Source organism: Pseudonaja textilis, chromosome 3 (assembly GCF_049901715.1).
Source record: "Pseudonaja textilis isolate UNSWEBS1 chromosome 3, rPseTex1.2, whole genome shotgun sequence".
Taxonomy (NCBI): Eukaryota; Metazoa; Chordata; class Lepidosauria; order Squamata; family Elapidae; genus Pseudonaja; species Pseudonaja textilis.
The window spans coordinates 88,802,277-88,824,773 of NC_141992.1; the positions used below are offsets into that span (position 1 = coordinate 88,802,277).

The 22,497-nt window shown below is 36.5% G+C and overlaps 1 protein-coding gene across 2 annotated transcripts; it reads right to left on the reverse strand.

Annotated features, from left to right (window-relative positions):
• Positions 1-596: 596 nt before the first annotated feature.
• ZBTB41 (zinc finger and BTB domain containing 41) lies at positions 597-21,456 on the reverse strand. 2 transcript variants are annotated; one of them, XM_087930313.1, is made up of 12 exons: positions 21,178-21,455; positions 18,737-18,926; positions 16,585-17,786; positions 14,509-14,716; positions 13,537-13,606; positions 12,319-12,466; positions 9,739-9,868; positions 8,178-8,274; positions 5,760-5,865; positions 4,922-5,027; positions 3,512-3,600; positions 597-2,517 (listed from the first exon to the last, which is right to left on the reverse strand). In XM_087930313.1, exons 3-12 carry the CDS (start codon positions 17,693-17,695, stop codon positions 1,865-1,867), a joined length of 2,718 nt encoding a protein of 905 aa, XP_087786439.1. In that variant the 5' UTR covers positions 17,696-17,786; positions 18,737-18,926; positions 21,178-21,455; the 3' UTR covers positions 597-1,864. The 2 variants fall into 2 exon arrangements, with proteins under 2 accessions (XP_087786439.1, XP_087786438.1); XM_087930312.1 differs by lacking the exon at positions 18,737-18,926 and having other exon boundaries at positions 21,178-21,456.
• Positions 21,457-22,497: the final 1,041 nt, after the last annotated feature.

Here is a 22,497-nt window from a genome sequence, read left to right on the forward strand (position 1 = left end):
CTCCAGAACTGGTCAGAACCTGCTGAATACCACCTCTGAAGTCCTGCCTACATAAAACATTAAAAATCAACATTCCCTATGGTGAAAAAAAAATGATATAAAATATATTGCAACACTGAAAATTGTGTGATTTGCTTTGGGACAACAACCAAAATTCTACTGGAATAAGATTCTATCCTGCCTTTGGGTGCTCTTGGTAGCAGTAAAAGTATGAGTTTTGACATTAGGTGAAAAGAAAGATTAAATATTATATCTACATTTAGATTCTTAAATTATTGATATAATAAAAACATATGCAGTGCATGTTATTAAGTTTCTAAGAACTACTACCAAAGTTAGAATGTTTATCATATTTAAAGTATGTCTTGCATATTATAATTTTAAGAGTTTGGAAATAATCTTCAAATTAAATCCTTGTATGCAGATAGTATTAGGTTGCAATAAGTAAAAGACTCTAATCTGTGTAGAGCTGATTTAAGCACTAACCAGTATTATTTTGTTTAGCTTTTAATTACATGGATTTTTTTCCTCATGCTCAACAAAGTTCCTTTCCCTTTTTATAATAAAAGCAAATTAGTAGTTCAGTTCCACAAGACTTCATTTGTGCAGGTTTTTATTTACAACAAATTATATTTAAATTATTATTTTCCCCAAAAACTCTCCATAAAAAAGCAAGATTAAGGAAGCCACAAACAAAAGCTAGGTTTACATGGTTGATTCCTGGATGTATTTTAGATTTCTAATAGTAATGACTCCTTCTGATACTAAAGACATTGTCTATGAAGCAGTATTGCTACCTTGATTTATTTTACCCGATATTGAAATAGAAATGGTTTTAAAAGTGAGACAATAAAAAGAAAGACATATTTTGTTTTAACTGTAAAGCTTTTTATAACATACAAAATGAGATATGTGCACAGTGAAAACATAGGAAGGGGACTTCAAATCCATAATTGATTAAATCAATATTTTTTACTCTTCGAGAATCTGTTTTTTAAAAATTACATTTTAAAAGAAAAATACATGATTTTGAAAGCTAAACCACTGCATTAAAATGGCAACAATAATTTTTCATGCTCAACAGCTTTAAAATAACCGAAGTAAAAGAAAATATAGATACATTAACTTTACAATTGTTAAAAGTTTTTTTCAGTAGAACACTTGTTTTAGTTTGTTGAAACAAACAGACACCATAAAGGCCAACTATGTTATAAATTTTTGCACTGTAGCATTCTTCATGCAATGAATGGAATATTAACACTCTCTCTTGGTCTTTCTGTACATTATACATACGCAGAATAACAAATACTGCAGTCAGAAAGTCATTAAAGAAATTATAGTTTTCTTTACAACAACTGTGCATGTCTTTAAAATAATTTAGAATAAGTGTTTTTGATCTCAGGTAACCACGGCACTTTTCTACTGTTCATTAAAAGCAACTCCCCCCCCCCTCACATTTTTGACCAAATCTAAATAAAAATGTGGCTCTCTTAATGTATGATAATGGAACTTGGTCTCCATTTAGTGATTAAACAATAAATGAACTTAATTCATTTAAATGATTTTGAAAACTAAATTGGTTAACTAAATAGTTTGTATAATTACTTTCATGTATCTAGAATTTTTTGTCTTCTATCATACAGAAGAATGCTGGATCCTTGACAAGACACTTGTCACAATCTCTATTTCTCTACATTTCATTTCACCTCCCTTCCTCTCTCTCTCTCCACATATACACAAACCTATTTCAACATAATACCCCATTCATTTAATGAAGTAGACAACAGCTTATATAATACTGTTAGACTTCAAAATGGCTAACAGCTCAAGACTAATGAAATATCACATTTCATAGACATGATCATTAATGTTCATTATTTGAAATGTTCTGTACAGAAGGAGCTGAATCAATACCAAGTAACATTCCAAGAGAAGTTTGTTCTCTAGAATCCAATATTTGTTCAGGTTTAACTGGATGAACTATATTTGCTGGTTGTGGAGTAAGAGTATATTTTTCAAGAAATTCAAGCTCTGTTGTTTGCTGATAATCCGTTGGAGGGGGTTGTGGAGGAAGAATTGAGTGAGATGAAGATATAACAGGAGGCTGTTGTTGTACAAGATCAGACTGAGTTTCACGCATTTGAACAGATATCAGTGTCACTGGCACACATGTATCTGATGGTACATTCTGTAGCATTGCTTTGGTATCCACTTGGTAAGTTGTGTTCTGATTCACAAATGGTTTAGAATCACCTTGAAAACCCTTATCATCTGATGTGCACTGAGCTGGTAATGTCACAATTTTTTCCTCTGACAATGAGTTTTGCAGTTCTTCTATAGACTTCCCTCCATGTACGTGATCAGTATGGTATTTTAATTTATCCTTTCGTTTAAATGTTGAATTGCAGTATTTACAGTTGAAAGGGCGAGCATCTGAATGAATAACCATGTGTTTAGTTAATGTCTTCTTAATCCTGAAGGACTGGTTACAAATTTGGCATTTGTACGGTTTTTCACCTGCATTAAAAAGCCAATATTAATAGAATAAATATGCTATCTTTTGTATCCTATCTGTTTAATCTTTGTTATATAACAAAACATTGTTTTAAGTAATTTCTATAGAATACAGAACATTTGACACACACCTGAGGAAAAAACCCACAAAAGTCATGTTAATGTTTACTATAATTTCATTAAAAAAATACATAATTAACTTTAAGAATACAGAAAACTTTCCATTTACACCAAACTTTCTTTCAGCTTAGAACAAAGCATAAGGATATGCAAAGCTGATATGCAAACCATTAATTGATACTTTGCAATACATTCAGAAGAGCTGATTCACATGGATTGCCAGCCTTGGATCAAAAATGTGCTGAGTAACTTAGATTAACAGAAAACACTGTAGGGCATGAGGAGGCGAGGATGGGTGGTAAGTGAAGTCTTAATTTTGTAGTTTTGCTTCAAGAGGATTTTTTCCCCTCAAAAGTTCATCAAATCAAAAATAATTCTTTAAAATTCACACATCAATAATCACAGTTCATTAGTTTTGTTAGTGTTTTGGAAACTGACTGTTTTGTGTCTTGCATTAGGGTTAAGAATGGGCAGTCAAAAGGGGTAGAAATCCATGCTGAATAGTATCAGGCACTCAACTTGCAGAAAGGTTGGCTAAAAGAACTATTTAAAACATTTTGATAACATTATTAAAGAAAGTATTGGATTGGGCAAATATTTAGTTAACTGGGGAACCTTGGAGATTCCAACAACATGGAATATAGCATAAAGCATGGAAGGGAATTGGGATAGATTAAGAATCCAATAGATTCTTTAGCAAATCACTAAACTGTGAGAATTAAGAACAATGCTCAAAATGTACTGGATTAATTATTTTTACTACCCAAAATAGAGGAAACTTGAAAACAAAGAAATGCAAGCATTATCTTCTGCTGCAAGCAAGTTTTAAAAATAGAAGAGGTCCCAACTGAGTTTTTAGGCTACTCTGATTGTTTACCTGAATGTGTTCTAAAATGCATTTCTAAACTTGATTTCCCCTTAAAAACTTTCTTGCAGACTTCACATGGATGAAATGTTGCTTTGTACCTTGAAAGAAAAGCAAGTAAGTAGAATATATTAGAAAATAAACTGTTTACCAAAGAATGTGTTCAGGCTTACATAAACTAAATTACTATTACAGGCTTATTCTAATTTTTTCCCTGTTTTTAAATTTTTCTGTAGAATATATGTGCATTTAATTGTTTGCTGGTGAACAATTCCAATACCTTCAGAAGAAATGTTAATGCAAACAAATGTGTAATCCATCAAGAAACACAGTTCTATCCAGTGATGAGGCTGGAATCACGATAGCCAGTTGTTAAATTTTGGGGCAAATTTGTGAGTCAATCTGAAGGCAGAGCTGAGCCACTTGTACCAGATTTCAATGGCTAGCAGCATGGTGGCAGCAATGGAGTTGGCAAAGCTGGTCCTTAAAACGTTTACTAGCTTTCACTGGTTCTATCTCTTGTAAATGGGACATTTTAAAGAAAAAGACCCTTAATGATGCTGTGATTCTATGTATTGTATATAAAACTGGCTAAGAGTACACCACTTTGTTATGTTTTGCATTTTGCATTTTTCTGAAATGATATAGGGTTTCCTGCTTGAGCAGGGGGTGGGCTAGAAGACCTCCAAGGTCACTTCCAATTCTGCTATTCTGTTAGTCATATATAGGGTTGTAATGTCAACATTCATATTCTCCAGTGCAAGTGTAAAGGATTATTGCAAAATCCAGCTATTCTATGCTCTTTTGGGGACTTCATGACTCGAAGGCTACATATCAGAACAGCTCGAGAAGAATGTGTTATTATTAATTAAATACTGAACCACATTTTCTATATCTTATTTTCCTTGGCCTTGTTGTTTTTAAGTTCATGTCCCCTTTCAATTGTCTGATACACACCTATTTAGGATACCGCCCCCCCATAGAATATCAAATTAGATAAGGCATTTAGATCCATAATTAGTATCTTCTATGTTTGCTTCTCACTGTTTTGGATATCAAGAAACAGATGTCATGTATTATTGAAACCTTTTCTCCGGTGATGTTTCCCCTGACTTGAAATGCCCCACCTGTAGGTATATTTTGCTTTATATGTGATATCTAAATTATATTTTCATACTTTTTATAATAATTGAACATTGTATCTTATCATACCATAATACACTATATTCCAGCATTAGTACTCAAGGGGTAAAAAGAATGTGTTCATATAAGACTATTTTTAGTTCAATTAAACTCTTTTAACCAGAACCTGACCCTGGTTTTATTTGGTGTATACAAATCAATCTAACATATCCTCAAATGTTGAATATGTTTCAACATTATATCAATATAGATTGTATTTCAATATTAAATTAGACTTACTTTTGCCACACTTTTTCTCCTAGATGAACACTTTTATAATGAACAGTGAGGTGATCTCTTCGGCCAAAGCATTTTCCACATTCCTCACACTGATGGGCTTTCTCTCCTAAGATGAAGCAATAATATATTCTGAATTAATGTAATAAAATTTCCAGGAAGCATTAAAAAAAATGCCAGAGGCACCCAACTATTTCTGATTTTGGGCCAGTCACTCTCTCTCTGTCTAACCCACCTACAGGGTTATTGTGGAAAAAGTAAGAGGAGGGAATATTATATAGGTCACTTTGAGCTATATAAAATAAAGGCAGGATATAATTAAAATAAATAAATTAGGGATCAATATCCATGGCTCATCAGTATGTTATAATATATGTGTCACCAAGACTGGGAGCAGGGACAAAAAAATAGGATTTGTCAAATAATATATTAATAAATAAACTGATGATGGGCTTAACATGTCTTTTAAAATTAAATTTATTATTCTGAAGGTCTGGCAGGGGAGGGATGGAATTGAGATTACTGTGTCTTTGTTCCACCACTGATCTACCTTTTGTGACCTGAAAAAATAACTTTAAAATGTACAGTTCCTCCATGAGAAAACTGTTGCATTCTGGTATACCTCATTTTTTTCCATGAGAAGGAGCCTTTCCATTCATGGAATATCTGTTCTGCAAATAACAGTCTGGCCACGTATGTTGGCATACATCTTCATCTCTAACCAGTCATGGTGAAAACAGATATCCTTTCTTTCAGTAGTCCATTATTTTGTGAAATATAAATGAATGCTATGTTCCTGGATTCTTTGATTGAGAAAGGTAATGTCAATGCCACTCCTTACCTGAATGTATCTTTTTGTGTTTTGTAAGGTGATCATGGCGAATAAATGTTTTTCCACATTCTTCACATTCATATCTCTTATCATCATGGTGGACTCGCAGATGAAGCCAGTATTAACAGGAATACAAGATTAGCATCTGCATGCTTAATGTGCCATGATATTCAAATTTGAAAATCTAAATTAGTATAACTTACACTAAAGTTTATATAACTTATATTAATTATAACTTAAATGTGAAAATCTAAATTAGTATAACTCAGCGATAACACCAGCTACTCTGAGAGGTTTTCTGTACTATTTCTGGGTAGGTACTGTATGCTCCAATGATTTTATTAAGTCTAAATCAGTGGTTCCCAAACTTTTTCAGTCCACCGCCCCCTTGATGCTACAAACTCATTCTCAATGCCCCCCGCCCAGGGGCAGGATTCAAATTTCTGTGGACATGGCCTAATTTGAGGGTGTGGTTTGTTGGTCACGTGATTGGGTGGGCGTGGTTTGCTGGACACGTGACGGATGGTGTGGCTTGCTGGTCATGTGACTGGGTGAGTGTGGTTTGGTGACTGGCAAACCAAATACAAGTGGTCCTCACTTAATGGCCAGTTGCTTAGCAAGTGTTCTAATTTATGACTGGCCTCCCCAGAACTATTTGACCTGTTTTTGGAGTTTTGACAGCCATGCACACACATGTACACATACTCCCTTCCAACCCTGCTGGAGCTGGTCATTGAACTAGAATCAGCAAAGCATCTCTGATTAGATTCTAGTAGTGAATAAAATCTAATCAGAGATGCTTTGCCAATTCTTGTTGATTTGTTTTATTTGTATTTCTTTATTTTATGTTGCTGAATTGCATTGACATATGTGTCCCTCCTTGTGCACAACCCAGAAGCTTTTGTGATTCTTTGCAGCAAAAATTACCAACCTCTGGCTTTGCTCTACTTTTCAAACATGCCAGCACTGCCGCGTTCTAGGTGCCGGCCCCACAGGTCCACCCCACTGAGCCCGCTGCACTGGAGGGACCTGTCCAAGCAAGTCCGAGCGAAGCGGTGCACCAAATCAATGGGGTGAGCCTGGGAGAGGGAAAGAGAGAGAGAGAAAAGAGAGAAGGAAGAAAAAAAAGAGAAAAGGGAAAGAAAAAAAAAGGGACAAAGAAGTGGGCCATGGAGGGATAGAAGGGGGAGGGGGAGAGGGAGAGGCAGAGAGTGTGTGTGTGTGAGAGAGAGAGCGCTGATGCATCAGATTGAAATGAGGCCTAGTTTAGAGGCCCTTTTCCACATTGAAACATCTTTGCCAGCATCTTTGCCAGCACAATGAAACATCTTTGGCTTCTATTAATTGAAGGTTTTGTGGCGAAACACAGCCAAAACTATCAGGAAGCTCTCACATTTTGTTGAGGCTTTAAACAGGACCCATCGGACCAGATTTCCACCCTAAAAAATTACTTTTCCCCAATGTATTACAGTGCCAATTCTGAAGAAGGCAAAATCAAAATGAACTGGTAAATTATAAGAACACACACGCACACACTCCCTTCTAACCTTGCTGGAGCAGGTGATTGGACTAGAATAGATATCTCGTTATCTTTCTCCTCCCTCCTTCTTTATTTCTTTTTCTTTCTGTCCTTTCCTTCCATCCCTCTTTCTTTGTCCCTTTTTCTTTCTTTCCCTTCTCTCTTTCTCTCTCTCTTTCCCTCTCTCAGGCTCACCCCATTGACTTCGTGCACAGCTCCGTTCGGACTTGCTTGGGCAGGTGCCTCCAGTGCAAGGGGCTCAATGGGGTGGAACATGGCAGCGGGAGGATGTTTGAAAAGGAGAGCAAAGCCAGAGTGGCTTTGCTCTCCTTTCCCAATGCTGCGTTCGTGGGTGGAGCTCCTTGCACCAGAGCGTGCAAGTCAATGGGATTATCCTGCGGGGCCTTGCCTCGAACGCGGCGGTGGTATTTTTTCTCACCTGTGAATTGTGCCCTGCCGCTCACCTCCAGCACCCCCCTGCCGCCTCTTAGCGCCCCCCTGCTGGCCCCCTTGCCTCTCAGTGCCCCCCTAACGCATCCCACCGCCCCTCAGAGGGTGGTACTGCCCACTTTGGGAACCACTGATCTAAATAGTTTTGAATTTTGGAAAAAATGGCTCCTGGAGTCTAGTTGTCTTATTTCCAAATAAATGGGTAAAAATTATATTTAAATTTTGTACCAATCTACTTGGAAATATGACAATTCAGATGAGCAAACTTTGGTAAGGATTGCTTATGAATAGTCCATTTTTTGCTAAAATCTAAAAATAACTTCTGTAGGGATTTCTCTTATTGTAGTAATCCACACTGAATTTTAATTCTACTCTTTAATGACAAACTACCTATAAATACTATAACAAAGTCATTTCCGAGCATAACTGATTGTGGCATAACAATATAGAATGTATTACCTATAGGAGCTTCCATGACGAAAACTCTGGCCACAAATGCTACATAGATGTGGTTTTTCTCCACTGTGAATTCTCAAATGCTCTTTTAAAGTTGTTCTGTAAGGAAAAAATTCAGATATGGGAAAATTATTTCCTAATCCTTTTACAATAATATAATAATAAATTTCAATGTAATGCATTTAAAATGGCCACAGTCCAATTTTCTGCAAAGTGCAACTGACATCTATTAATAATGGACAAACTGTTACTAGATGCTGTTAATCCATTGCCAATGATAACTGACAGCTGGGTTTGGCTTTTTTCGGAAATACATGTATGGTTCTGGCATTTCTGCCAGTATAGCATGTAGCACCCAGGACATTCTAAAAGTTTTAGTGCAATACTTTGGGATACCATGTACTTTATATCCAATCTCTGTAGAAGTATATGTGTTAGTGAAGATAAGTATTTTTATAATTTTTTTTAAAGTTATAAGATTTTGTCATTTTATTTGGTGTATAGATTAAATTTTAATTTTAAAAATCAATCTGTTGTTCAATTCCATTCCTAATAAAATCACTGTTCATATTGATAGGAGTACAGGGGAAGTCAGTTATCATTTTAAGTCATATGGAGTTACAAAGTTGAGAATTCTGCTATGCTATATAGTTAAATATGTAAATACACAGCATATAAAATAAACTAACTAAGTGTGCCAATAGCACATAAAATGTCTGACAAGAGAATGCCTATGCCTGCCCATATTCTTGTCCACAGCTACTGAGAATCAAGCCTTTGCTGATCTGCACAGTCTTTATTTGGGTTCTGTTTCTTAGCCTTACTTAGTATGTTCTAATAGTCAAGTCTAAAATGCCTATCTTAATTAAGTGGGTTAAACTTTCATTACAAAGAAGAAAATGATGATTTAGATAGCACTTCCCAAAATAAAATGCATCTTTCTTCAGGATCATTCTGCAGTTGTATAATCCCAGAATATGTTGCTGACATATTAATGAGTTTCTGAACTGCAAAGCAGTTTTTCTTTTTTAATTCAAAGTGCTGTACAATACTCATTTTATCTAACCTAAACAGCAGGAAAAAAAAATCACTGTTACAAAAATGGAGAGCCAGTTTGGTGTAGTAAGTGCTGGATTAAAACTCTGGTCTTCCCTTCGGCATAAAAACTGGCTGGGTGATTTCAAACAGTCTCTTTTTAGCCCAACCTATCTCAAAGGTTGTTGTGAAGATCACAGGAGAAAGGAGCATTATGAATTCTGCCTTCAGTTATATAAAATAAATGAGGTTTGTACATTGAATAAAAACATACACCCGAAACACTAAAATTCAATGGAGTTTCCCTCAGCTCAGTAGATACAAATGCTGATTGATGAGTAAAGACTTGGGAAGTAAATGGAATGGAATATTCTGAGAAACATATAGGTGCTAATTAGCATCAACAGTTCTCTATTATACAATTACATTGTTCAACTGTCTTTACAATGTTTTTTTATAATATTGGTGAAGTTATGGATCTGCTTTCTGTTTAATTTATATAAAACATAGCATGTGTACTAAGCATACCTTTCTCTAACTGATTTTCCACAAATAAAGCAAGTCCATTTTCTCTTTCCTCCATGAGTGCATTCGATATGGCGCTTCAGATTTCCAGTGTCATTAAATTGACGACCACAAATATCACATGGAAAAGGTCCTAAAAAGACACAGGGATTCAATTTTACATTTAAGCAACTAGAGCAAGTGATTTGAATAATTAATACATACATATTTTGGAACACAAAAATACAAAACTGAACAAAATACTTTCTTCATTTTGAAAAACCTAACTACAAGCATATTAATCTTCCATTTTTAAGCAGTCCATCATTTCTTCCCCAGAAGGTGCTAATGGTAATTCTGTCACAATAAATTAGTTTACCAAAACTTAACTACCAAAAAGGAAGATATCTTGTACAGCATTTTTTGCATTCTCTTCTTTTTGTAAAACTTAAACACAAATACGTTGATATTACATTTTTATGGACAAGTTGGTAAGCCATTAAATTATGGTGTCATAACTACCAATAGTGACTCCCTGGACCAGTTTATCTATGAATTGTCTGCCATGTAATTGTTTTCTGTATTTTTGCCAATATCTAAAACTCTAGGTCTAACATAGCTAAAGTGCGCTGATCTGTCATAAGGTTTTAAAACTTGTTTGACTCAAATAATTGTTTAGCATTGTATTAGTAAAAACAGCCACGCTGCCTCTTGAAGTATTCTTGGACAGAAGAAAGCAACTGTTTTAACAGATGTTTATTAAATGAATAATTTCCTTCAAAATGTACCAAATTACCAATAGTGACTTACAGAAAAGAAGTGTCAGATTGAAAATAGTTCTTGAAAAGCAGAGCCATGATTTATCTTTATAAAATCCATTTACCCTTAAACAAAATTAGAAACACAGTAGCTATTCATGCACTGGGTAAGTGGCCATTTTCTTAATTATATCTGAAAAAGGAAAACAGCCCTTAAGCTTCACAATGCAAATCCCATATTCTTTGATTCAATTCTGCTTCATTTTCAAAGGGCCAGTAGATTTACCAAACTGCAGAATGCATGATGGTACTTTCCAATACCTTTTGCCTCAAAAATATCAAAATCCTGTTGGAATGCAGAGATTATATCAGAGGCTGGATCTGACCCACGTGGTGCTTAAATCTGGCCCATGGGGCCGGCCTGGAAATATCAAAGGTGGTGCCTCTGGGGGCTAAAACGGGCTTTGTGTGCCCCCGTGCTTCGTTTTCACCTTCCATGGCCTCCTGCAGCACTCTGCCAGCCAAAAACAGCCCAAAAGTGGCCTGAAAAATGGGCCTGCAAATGGCCGGCAGGGTACTTCATGAGGCATCCATCCCACCCCTTCTGTCAGCCCATAGGGAACTACAATACTGATCCAGCCCTTGAAGAAATCCAGTTTCTCACCCCTGGTTTATACTTTGCTTTTCGAACATTACCATTCTTGAAACAGGTATTCTAGTACCATTATGAATGGAGTACAATAAAGAAAAAATTGGAAATAGATATCCCCTCTTCCGTAGCCTGTTGAATCCAATCAAATCTGCTGTTTCCATGTCAACATCACAACCACAGCTTTTACAGCTCAAAAAGCAAGGAGGGGGAAAAATGTTAGGAAGTGTAGTTATAACTTCCATGTTACATGTATTGTAGAAGCCCAATAACTCGAAGTCCTTTGCTGTTGTTAGAGAGGTACTTCAAAAAATAAATGTCATCTAATCTTTCTATTTCAAGGGTAATACAGTTGTGCTGATACAATAAATAGAATTGCAGCAATTTTTTTCCTAACAGATTTTAGTGACAAAATTAACAAAAAAATTGTCAATGTTATTTTATCTGTCTGATTATTCAGTAAATGCACCAATTTGTTACCTGCACCTAAACAAATAATAAAATGTAAACTGGTAAATGTTTCATGTTACTTTAGTTCTCAGCAACAAAGAAAATGGTTTAAGAGAACATTTTTAATCATTTTTGTACAAAGTCTAAAAGTTTACTGTTTCCAAGAAAACTTGGGAAAATAATATGTCCAAAGATTTAGTACCTCACAAAGCTACATTTTTTAAAAAAATAAACAGGGAGTGACCCTGATAACTTTCCCCACCTCTCTTCTGTTGTTGGTGTCAGTGTTCTAACTAACAAACTCCAAACCAATAAACTCTGAGAAAAGGCTTGACAGATGGGCTTTTTTTTTTTTTCATTTTTCAGAATTCATTGAAAAACAGTTTTTATAATTTTAAGCTAGTGTTAAAAACAAGTAATTGGTCAACTCAATGGAAAATTGGCCTTCCACTAACTTCAGAATGAAGTGGTGAAATCAAATCAAATTAAATAGATAGGTTGAAGACACCCATCCTCAACTTCTGTAAATCCCTAATTGTAACTAGATTAACTGAAATTTCTTGGGTATTTTTTCCAAACAGCCTCTAAATAAGGATTCATTTAATTAATTTGTCCAAAATGTGAACCTCATCTTCAAACAGTTTAAGGAATTGTTCAAACACTGTGAATAGAGATTTGGAAAATTGGTATACAGAATTCAATTCAGCTAATGAATTAAAAACATATGTGCACTGAATATTTTCTTACCTAAATGGAACTTTTCTTGATGCTTCAATCTTGTAAAGCGGGATTTAAAATGCTCTTCACAATATGTACATTTGAAAGGTTTATTCTGTGTGTGAAGAATTCTGTGTTCTTCTAAGTGAGGTCTTCGTGTGAAAGACTTATTGCAAATCTATAGCAACAACAATATGCAATGATTAAGTAAAATACACAACTTTGAGCTCCCTGAAGAAAGTCAATTTATCTGTGAAAATATATACACAAACCCAATCTTATTGCTCAAAGGAATGAATTATAAATAAGCATTTGCATTTGCAAATGAGCTGAGAATTTCAGGTGTCAGAATATACTCAAAAATGGGTTTGGCTTATCCAAGTATAGGCTTATCCAAGGATAGGCTTATCCACAGGTATATTTTTAATAGTACTTATAATTCTTGTACATTCTCACATGAAGTTGACTCTCAAATATTTTAACCACAATATAATGAAAAGTGTGGATTAGCTTATCCATAGATAGTGTATTTTTCATAATAGTTTGGTTAAAAAACTGAGTGTTGGCTTATCTACTGATAAGTGTATATGTGAATACATATGGTAGCTTTCTGGAAATAACTGTACTGTGCAATTGCATAGTTATGACTATTTGCTTCTCTGTTAATCTTGTAATTTCATCATAACTAGCATATATGGTGATTTACTCAGCATGCATTGCTACATACTATTTTCTCCACCAAAGTTACCTTATTAAACCATTGACCAAAAAAGATCATGCATCAATAAACCATAAAACCATATTATGGTACTTTTAATTTTTAATATCCTGAACCAACTGCCATCATGCACTATTTACACACCAAAGCACATAATGAAATATAGGATTTCCCATTTATCCCTAATATTATAATTCAGTAACTTTAGCATAAACTGTTTTAGGCACTTATCACTTATCAGGTCAATGTACTCAAACAACATCTGCATATTACTCTCACAGCCTAAAAGCAGCAACATAACCAAGAGCATGGAGAAAAGCTTTTGTCCATGCTCTGGAATTTCAGAAATTCCTTTCCTACTGTAGCTCCTTGACAAACATTCTAAAACAATTTACAATAATTCTAGGCAGCAGTTAAAATAGCAAATAAATAAATAAATGCACAGCCTCTGATCTGGATTCAAGTCACAGATTTTTAAAAAATAAGTCAGGGGTATCAAATAATTTCAATTAAACCAAAATCATACTTACTTCACATTTCCATCCTTCGCTTTTTTTCTTCCTGGTAGACAGAAACTCTTGTACATTTTCAGGATGAAATCTGAGGAGGAAATCTACTAAGACATTATTTATTTAATAAATATAACACAACAAGCAAATCACTAGTTTGCATTTTGTTACTGCTTGCTGGCCTAGTTGTATTAATAACATAAAGAAATATTATTCTGTATTGCATATAAAAAAGCAAAATATTTGAAGTTTATTCTATATTCCTGTTTGAAAAGTTATATGGATCAGCACAAATATTAACTGTTTTTTAATTAATTAAGTCATCCTCTTTAAGCACTTTTTGCCCCAATTTACTTAAACCTCCTTTCAATATTCACCAAACAGAATAGGAGGGCATACATTAAAGCAGAGGTCTCCAACCTCGGCAACTTTAAGACTTGTGGACTTCAACTCCCAGAATTCCTCAGCTTTACTGGCTGAGGAATTTTGGGAGCTAAAGTCCACAAGTCTTAAAGTTGCTGAGGTTGGAGACCCCTGCATTAAAGAGAATATTTAATACTACTGAACATACTGGTATCTCTGGTGCATGTTTGGTGGACAGCATATATCCAGATTTGATGTGCATGTTTGGTGGACAGCATATATCCAGATTTGATTCAAGATGACTATACTACAGATATACTACTTTATAAAATTTTATCCAGCCTGAGGTCCTCCAGATTTTCATCATCTCCAGACAGGATATGATTGGGAAGGGCTCATGTATGTTATGCATGCTTTTAACATCCTACACATTTAAATCGCCAACATGATCGCCAATGTCCAATGACGGATATGACATAAGAAAGAAGACATATTTAAAATAAGTCGCCATGTATTTAACTGGACTATATTTAATTTTCTGCAGCATACAGTTTTATAATTTTATAATAAAAAGAAATCAAAAGATCATGCTATATTATCCAAAATGCAGTATGACTCAATGACACTTGCCTTTTTTTATGCTTTATCAGGGTCTTTTTGGTGGCATGTAATTTGTTACAATATGAACATTTGTGCTCCTTTTTATGAAATTCCATTTCACTGCTGTGTTTTTTTCTGTGTACTGTTAAGTTAGATTTGGTTGAATAACGCTGCTGGCAAATATCACACTCAAAAGGCTTTTCACCCGTATGTACTCGAGCATGGCTTTCAAATTTTCCTACAAAATAAAATATATTTTAAAATGAAAAACAGCTGATAAATATTAACCTCTAATATTATCACAATAATAGTATGTGCTATATGAAGTCTGTAAGAAAGTTTTAACACAGATTATTTTGTAATGTGTTATTTTTTAAAGAACCCTTTCTAATTAATGGTGGAACATCATGTTTTTTCATGTAGCAGAACTTACAAGTGATAGGAATGATGGTATATAACTGCCATCCTACTGCATCATTTAACACTAGCTCTCAATCTATACAAATGACATTTATATAAAGGGTGTAAATTGTGTAGAAACACATTATTTTCATCTTTAGCAATGGAACTGTCCTTGTCTTAAAGCAAATTGCTAAAGGGTTGGGATTCTTTTTCTCACTAATTTTACACATTATTTTCAATTCCTATTCCTACAGTCCTGGAACACAAAGCAACTAAGGATTAAAAAAGATCTGTATATGATTCTATAAACATGTAGAGAACTATACTAAGATTTAACTTAACTTTAAATAAACTAAGATTCTAAGCCCATACTACAAAATGATACGCTAATGTAACTTTATTTTTATCTTGAATTGTTCAGATGTTTGATCATCCATAGAATGCAGGTTGGTTAGTCTTCATGTGTGTCTTTACACTTGTTATTCCAGATACATGAACTTTGGCAGCCATAAAAGGCATCTTCAAATTATTTCATGTGTTTTATTGTTCAAAAATGTTTTTAATTGTAACATATTTTTGCATTGTTAAGCTGCCCAGAGTTATTGAGATAGGCAGTTACAAAAATTAAAAATATATCCTTCTATTGATCTGCAAGCCTAAAATTGCACATTGGGCAAAAGGGTATCTAGAATCAGGACTTGATTTTTCTTCTCTAAGAGATGGCTATGATGCTGTTGATACAGTAATAAATTACTGTAAACCAATTTAAACCAATTATCAAAGTTACCACACACCAGTCAAGGAGCAATAATTTAAAGGGCAAGCAGGCCAATAATCTGTTGGCTCTCCAGATGCTGTTGAATTGTAGATCCCAACAATCCGTTAGTACAACTGATGGTGTACTACAATTCAGTAGTACAACAGCCAAAAATTACTACAACTAAATGCTACCAAATATGTGCAAGTTTGCTGCAGTGTTTGAAATGAATTATATGCATTTTTCATTGCCTGGAAGTTATATAACAGCAAAGCCAATTTGCTGTTTATTGAATGAACATTAGGTTTTACAATATGTAGAATTTAGTATTGCTTATGGTATATATCACAATAATATATTTTCACAACCATAGGGACTCACTCCTACATTGGTTGAAGGCCCAAAACAACACAGGTAGAATTTGAGTAGAGATGAAACATTTAAAGGGGGGGGGAGGACTTTTTGTTTATATTTCTGAGGTCTAATTTAACATTACTTATTAATCTGAATACTGTTTGCCTGCAACTTGGGTGTATGCATGAGCGCATGCACAGTGTTCTTGAAATCCAGTTGTAGGCAGAAGTACAGCAGTGTAGATACCTTGCAGTTCATTTTTATTTTACAATAAACTTAATAATGCCCAATGAAGTGATTCATTTAGGTCAGGACAACTGTACAGATGTGGTCATTAAATAACCCAATTTCTGTGTTTCATTCTGTTGATTTAAGGATACAGTGAAGCATTAATTTTTACAAGGGATGCCTAAAGTTTTGCATGTATTGTTAAGTACACCATGGATATATTTAAGATCTAAAGAACAATCACAATTCTATACATTGAATCTGACCCCGGATGTTAACCCAAGATTGAAAATGACTTTTTGATTGCTTTTAAACCTACCACAGCCACCCTGCAAAGCTAAAAGACAAACCATATTCTGATTTACCTGGTCGATCAAATTTTTTATCACACTTAGGACACTGCAAACATTTTTTGCTGCTGTTCTGAAGAATATGTGGAATACATGTGGAAAGATTATCTTCAGAAATATTTCCTGCTGCACCATCTGGCTCATGAACTTCTCCACATTCTTTTTCACTATGTTGTTCAGACTCTGTATCATCTCCCAAAGTGTCCTCTTCCTGCCCATCAGTGTTGTATTCACTTCCACTGTCTTCAGATTCATTGCTCTCCTGACTAGGAACAATTGTATCTAAATTGGTTTCTGATGCATTACCACTTTCATTGTCACTCTGATCAAACTTGGCTAGGCATTTACGATTTCGCATTGATCGTCTAGTAGAAATTACTGACTTCTCAACCATTTTTCGCCCATGTTCTTTTTCTCGTGCGGAAGATTTGTGTGCTTTGGACAAATGATTTTCTAATGATTTCTTGTAACAAAAATTACGATTACATAAAGTGCATTGATGATTGTTGGCTAGTTTAGATGTTTGTTCAGTTGTCTGTTCGACCTGAGGTGGGTTTTTTGTTTTTTCTTCAGATTGTGAAATGGAAACATTTTCACTATTTAACAATTTAACTGCATCAATAATATCTAAAAATTTTGCTGCTTCTAAAACTAAAGGTATTTCATTTTTATTTAAGAAAAACTGTGATGTGTAAAGAAACTCAAGCAGATGATGGAAAACTGAATGTGTTACATGATCCAAGGTAATAACATTTGTATTTGGATTTTTGCTCAAATAAGCATGAAAGTAACTGCTCCCAACAGCAACTACTACTTTATGGGAGCTAAATTCTTTTCCATCAACAATTATAAGAAGATCACAAAAAGAAGGCTGCTTCCGTCGATCATCATTTAAATATTTAAGTAGATTTTTATTGTATTGCAAAGAAGTTAAAAGCTTTCTTTGATCAGGCAGCAGAGAAAGTTCTTTGGAATATATGAGCTGGTCTGCAGTAGCTACTTCTGCAGAATCAACATGAGCTTCCTGTTCAGAATCTGTTACAGGGATCTTATCAGTTTGCTCCCTTCGGTGACCAAGATGTATTTTGTCATCTACATTTACATTAAGCCTTCTTTTCTTCTTCATTGCAATTGTGCCACGTTAAAATCAGAACTGTTATAAATAAGCCAAACTTTTCCAAACAAATAGTTGCTTCAGTGATACTTGAAGTTATGACCTGCAAATGGATCAAATAATTTTATTTGAAACCAATGAAAAAATACTAGATTCATTCCTTTTTTTAACACCAGTTAATTTACTTCCACATTTGGTGAGGTCCTAAGAATTAGCACCCATCCTCTTTGTAGAAAGCAAAAATTCATTTTGAATTGAACCAAAACATTCAAGTCACATGCATGTTATTGAATTGTAAATAGTACTTATTCCTTTACTTATTAACAGAAATAATCGGGGAAATAGCCAGGAAAAGCTATTGTACCAGGAAGCATTTAGATCTGTCCCCAGCTGCATTATCTCCTTAGAATGTTACCACTAGTAATGTTACCCAAAGAGACATAGATTAAAAAAAGTTGTAATTATTCTTACCGAATTGCTCTTGCTCATCTTTAAGCAAAGCAGGGGATAATGCAGCCATACTACTACTATGTACAGGGAAAACAACAAAGATACCTCTGCATATTTATTTTTATTTATTTAATATTTAAATTTTAATATTTGTGTGCCATTCATGTCATCAGAGATGATTCTGGGCTGCTTAAAAATATTAAAACAGTAGGACAATAAATAAAAACAATAGATACTGTGAAAAGGTAGGGAGGAGGGGAACATGAAGCACATGGGGAGAGGTGGGGTTTTTCCTAAGCCAACATCTACCTCCAAAACGGGATACCCTGCTGGGGACCCAGGTCAACTGGCAGAACCAGGTCTTCAGGCTCTTGTGGAAGATCAAAAGAGTGGGTGCAGATCTAACCTTGGAGTGTATGATGTTCCAAAGGCAGGAGTCATAGGAGAAAAGGCTTTTCTCCTAGACCTCATCAGTCAAAAATCCTTGACTGGGTCTGCAGCCTGTCTGCTCTACTGGTACTAGTAGGGCAAGCCAATTGGGGTAGGATGGCTCTTCAGAAAACTTGGGCTGAATCATGAAGGGCTTTAAAGGTGATAACCAACCTGCTGAATTGCATCTGGAAGCAAGACGGCAGCCAATGTCACTGGAACAGCAGTGTAACATGGGCCACCCTAGTGGCCCCAAGAACTGTCTGTTATGCCTCACCCTGCACTAATTGTACCTTCTAAATACTCTTCAAGGGAAGCCCCATGTAGAATGGATTGAAATAGTCCAGACATGATATGACCAGGGCTTGAATGCACAAAGATATTTATATTTATTCACTGTAGAATAAACAGTTGATCACTTAAAAAGGAGTCATCTCTAATGTAGTCACTCACTGATCCGTTTAAGTAGTTATAATTGCTCAAGACAGATACAAATGAATATATGACTTAATTCTAATCCTTTTTCCTGTACTTAAAAATTAAAATATACAAGCATATTGAAATAGAGTGCATGGATTTTCCACCAAGATAGAAAGTTGTAAGAGAGCTAATAAGCAATAACTATGAATAGTACGGCATCACATATCCTGCTAAACTATGATTTAATACATATTAAATTATTAATTCACAATTAGTGGGTTTACATGTCTCATCAAACAAATCAATCCAGACTTCTCCCTTGAGGCACAAATTACCAGGGTTAAATTATTCTACTTTGTACACATTACATGAAGATCTAACTCTCTGGAGAAGACTCTAATGCTGGGAAAGATGGAAGGAAAGACAAAAAGAAGATGACCAGCAACAACATGGATGAACTCAACTGAAGTGACAATGAGTTTATCCTTGGAAAACCTGAAATACCCGATTAAGAACAGATCATGGATAAAATCTGTGTGTTTGCTAAGAGTTGCAATGATTTGATGGCCCATAAGAATAATAATATCAAAGTAATAACTAAGATTTACAAACAAGTGCTGGGTTCACACAACCCAGAAGCCAGGACCAAAGAAACTACCTTATAATTTAGTGTGTCATGTGAACCAACTTAGTCATTCCTTTTCCTCTGTATAAAAACAGTTGTCTTCCCCCACTCCCTAAGCTGCAATTGTTATTTTCTCCATTCAGGTTCTTTCTCTGCAGGAAAGATCTGGTTCACTGGATGCTGTCCAGGGAAAACTCAAGATAGCAAGTGAAATGATAAAGTTTGCTCTTTTCACAACCCAGTCTAGATGTTGTATAGCTGGTGAAAACAGGTAACTAGTTGGGGGAATGTGGCTGCTTCTGTGACTTGATCTATCCACTCACAGAGACAGAAGGTAATATTAGCCACCTCCCTCTTTTGCTTAAATGCAAAAGGTCAAGGGTCTTCAAAGTTGACAGCTTTAAGACTTGTGGACTTCAACCCCCAGAATTCCTGAGCTAACATGACTGGAGGAGGAATTCTGGGAGTTGAAGTCCACAAGTCTTAAAGCTGTCAGGTTTGAAGACCCCTGCTCTAGGTGAATACTACCCAAACATGTCACCATGACTGCTCAACTGTTATTATTATCTGCCCCTCACAGAACTGCTCTTTTTTGCCTCCTCTTCAGTTTTTTATCTGCTAATGCCTTTTGTCTGTTTGCATGATTCTGGAGCCACATAAAAGGAATTGGAACATGTTCACCAGCATCCTCACCCTAAATATTATTGGTCCTATCCTTCCTGCTATGCTTAGATGAGCAAGAGAGATGTGATAGGTGGCCTTAAACCAGGAGTCTCCAAACTTCAGCTCCCAGAATTGCCCAGCCAGCATGACTAGTTGAAGTCCACAAATCTTAACAGTTGCCAAGTTTGGGGACTCCTGCCTTGAACCAGCCTTATCTGCAAATAGCTCTTTCTTTCAGTGGGTGATGAACATAATAACCCGCCCAATTGTCACATTATTAGAACAAGGAGCAGATCAGAGAGGAAGCCACTTCCATCACAGTCCTCTAGGAGGAAAAGTCCTCAGGGCAGGAAAAAAAAGGCAAGCAGGGGACTGTTTTTAAGTTTTTATCCCTCCTTGGGCCTAATCCTTCCTTCTATTGTGCTAGTAAGAGATTGAGCAAGGAGAAAGGCGGCAGGAGCGTAAAAACATTTTGTTTAGCCTGCATACAACGGAGAGGGAAGGAAGCGAGGGGAACGAGTTTCAGGGGACTTCCACAAGGAAGGAACCCTCTTCATCGCTGCTTCCCTGGCCTCTGTGGCAGGGTGGACGGCGGAAGAAATTGCTCTTTGCGGCCAGTTGCCTTCCCTTTCTCAACGAGGTAGTGACAGTGCCTCCTTTTCAACCCCTCTCCTCCTCCAACAGCCTTTAACAATGATCAGGCTGATCAAAGTAGGTTTAAATTGAGATCTAACAGGCCAGGTTCGCTTCAGAAGCGGCAAGCAAACTAAAGCCGAGCCTCAGGCACGCCGAACTGTCGCCTCCCTCTACAACCCCCTTCGACCGGGACGGCGAGACTAAAAGTGCGCCCCTCGGAAACCCCCTGAACCCACCCGGCCTCCAACGAGGGGAGGAGCCTCTTACTTACCTTCCTCCCCTCGCCGAGGAAAGGGGCAAATAACGGTCCCAGGCACGCGCTCTCGGGAAACACGCTTCTTCCCCATTTGCCGTCGCCAGGCCGGCCTCCCGATTCCGAAAGGCAGTTGTGCCCCCACTCCCAAAAAAGAAAGAAAATTTACACTTCCCCCTCAAAAACAAAACAAAAAAACAAAACAAAACCCCCCGTCGCGTCCCATTATCCCCCCTCAGGTTTCGCCATCATTTCCGGGTTCCATGCAGGCGGGGAGGGGGAAGAGAGGGTGTGTGTAAAGGTGACGTCACTCAGGCCGAGTTTTTGACAGGAAGCTGGGCAGGTTTGTCGTTCCGGCTCTATGGCACGTGGGTGGAAAAACGAGGCGGAACAAGAGGAAAAGCGAGGGGTGGTGACTACGCAGGGAGGGGTTTCTCTTCACCTTGCGGCTCCCAATGGGCGTTTGCGGGCTATTCATTGCAAAACTGCGAGCCACTCCACAGACGTGTAAATACAACGGTGCCCAACCTTTCCAACTTTGCGGACCGGCGACGGTCGGGGCGGGGTGGGGTGGGATACGGGTAGATGGGAGAGGGCATAGTTCCGCGCAGACAGCGGGCGAGGGCGCCCGCAGCTCAGTTTGCGCAAATGGAGCTGCAAACGCTCTGACCCGACCTTTCGCGGCCCTGTTCCGAAAGGACCGCGGTCCCCGGACCCCTGATTTATGCTCACAATAAATGGTATGCTTTGTGTTAAGTCACAATAAATTGGCCTTATGGTTATTTTGACAAGATAAGTAATGGCTTCTATTCTCTACTCTCATAAATAAATTTCTCTGATTCAAAGAGAATCCAGGTTTTTTGTTGTTTTTTTAAAGTGAGGGGCCAAACAGATCTGAGCACTGATTCCAAATCACGAACATTTCCAAGATTTGTTTATTTACTAACGTAAATAAAATTTCGGGAGGCTTTCAAGAAAAAGGATCTTTTTCTAGACGGCGTTGGTGGCTCTTCACTGGCAATTCACCGGCTAGGAAAAAAACCTTTCTGAACTTAGTTCGGACTGCTACTGCAGCGTAACGTCGAACCTCGCCTCTGGAGCAGAAGGCGGACTTGAGCGGAATAAACAGCAGAAAAAAGTGTGTGTCTGTGGAGAGTCTCAGTCATTCAGGTCATGGTTGTCCCAAGGGTGCTTTTTCAAGAGGCAACTGGACTTTCTGGTGTCATCCAAGAAGTTGTTGAAGAACGAGAGATGAAGAGGCTTCTTGGATGAGAAGCGAAACGTCTTCAAAGAAACACCAGAAAGTCCAGTTGCCTCTTGGAAAAAAAAAAAAAAAGC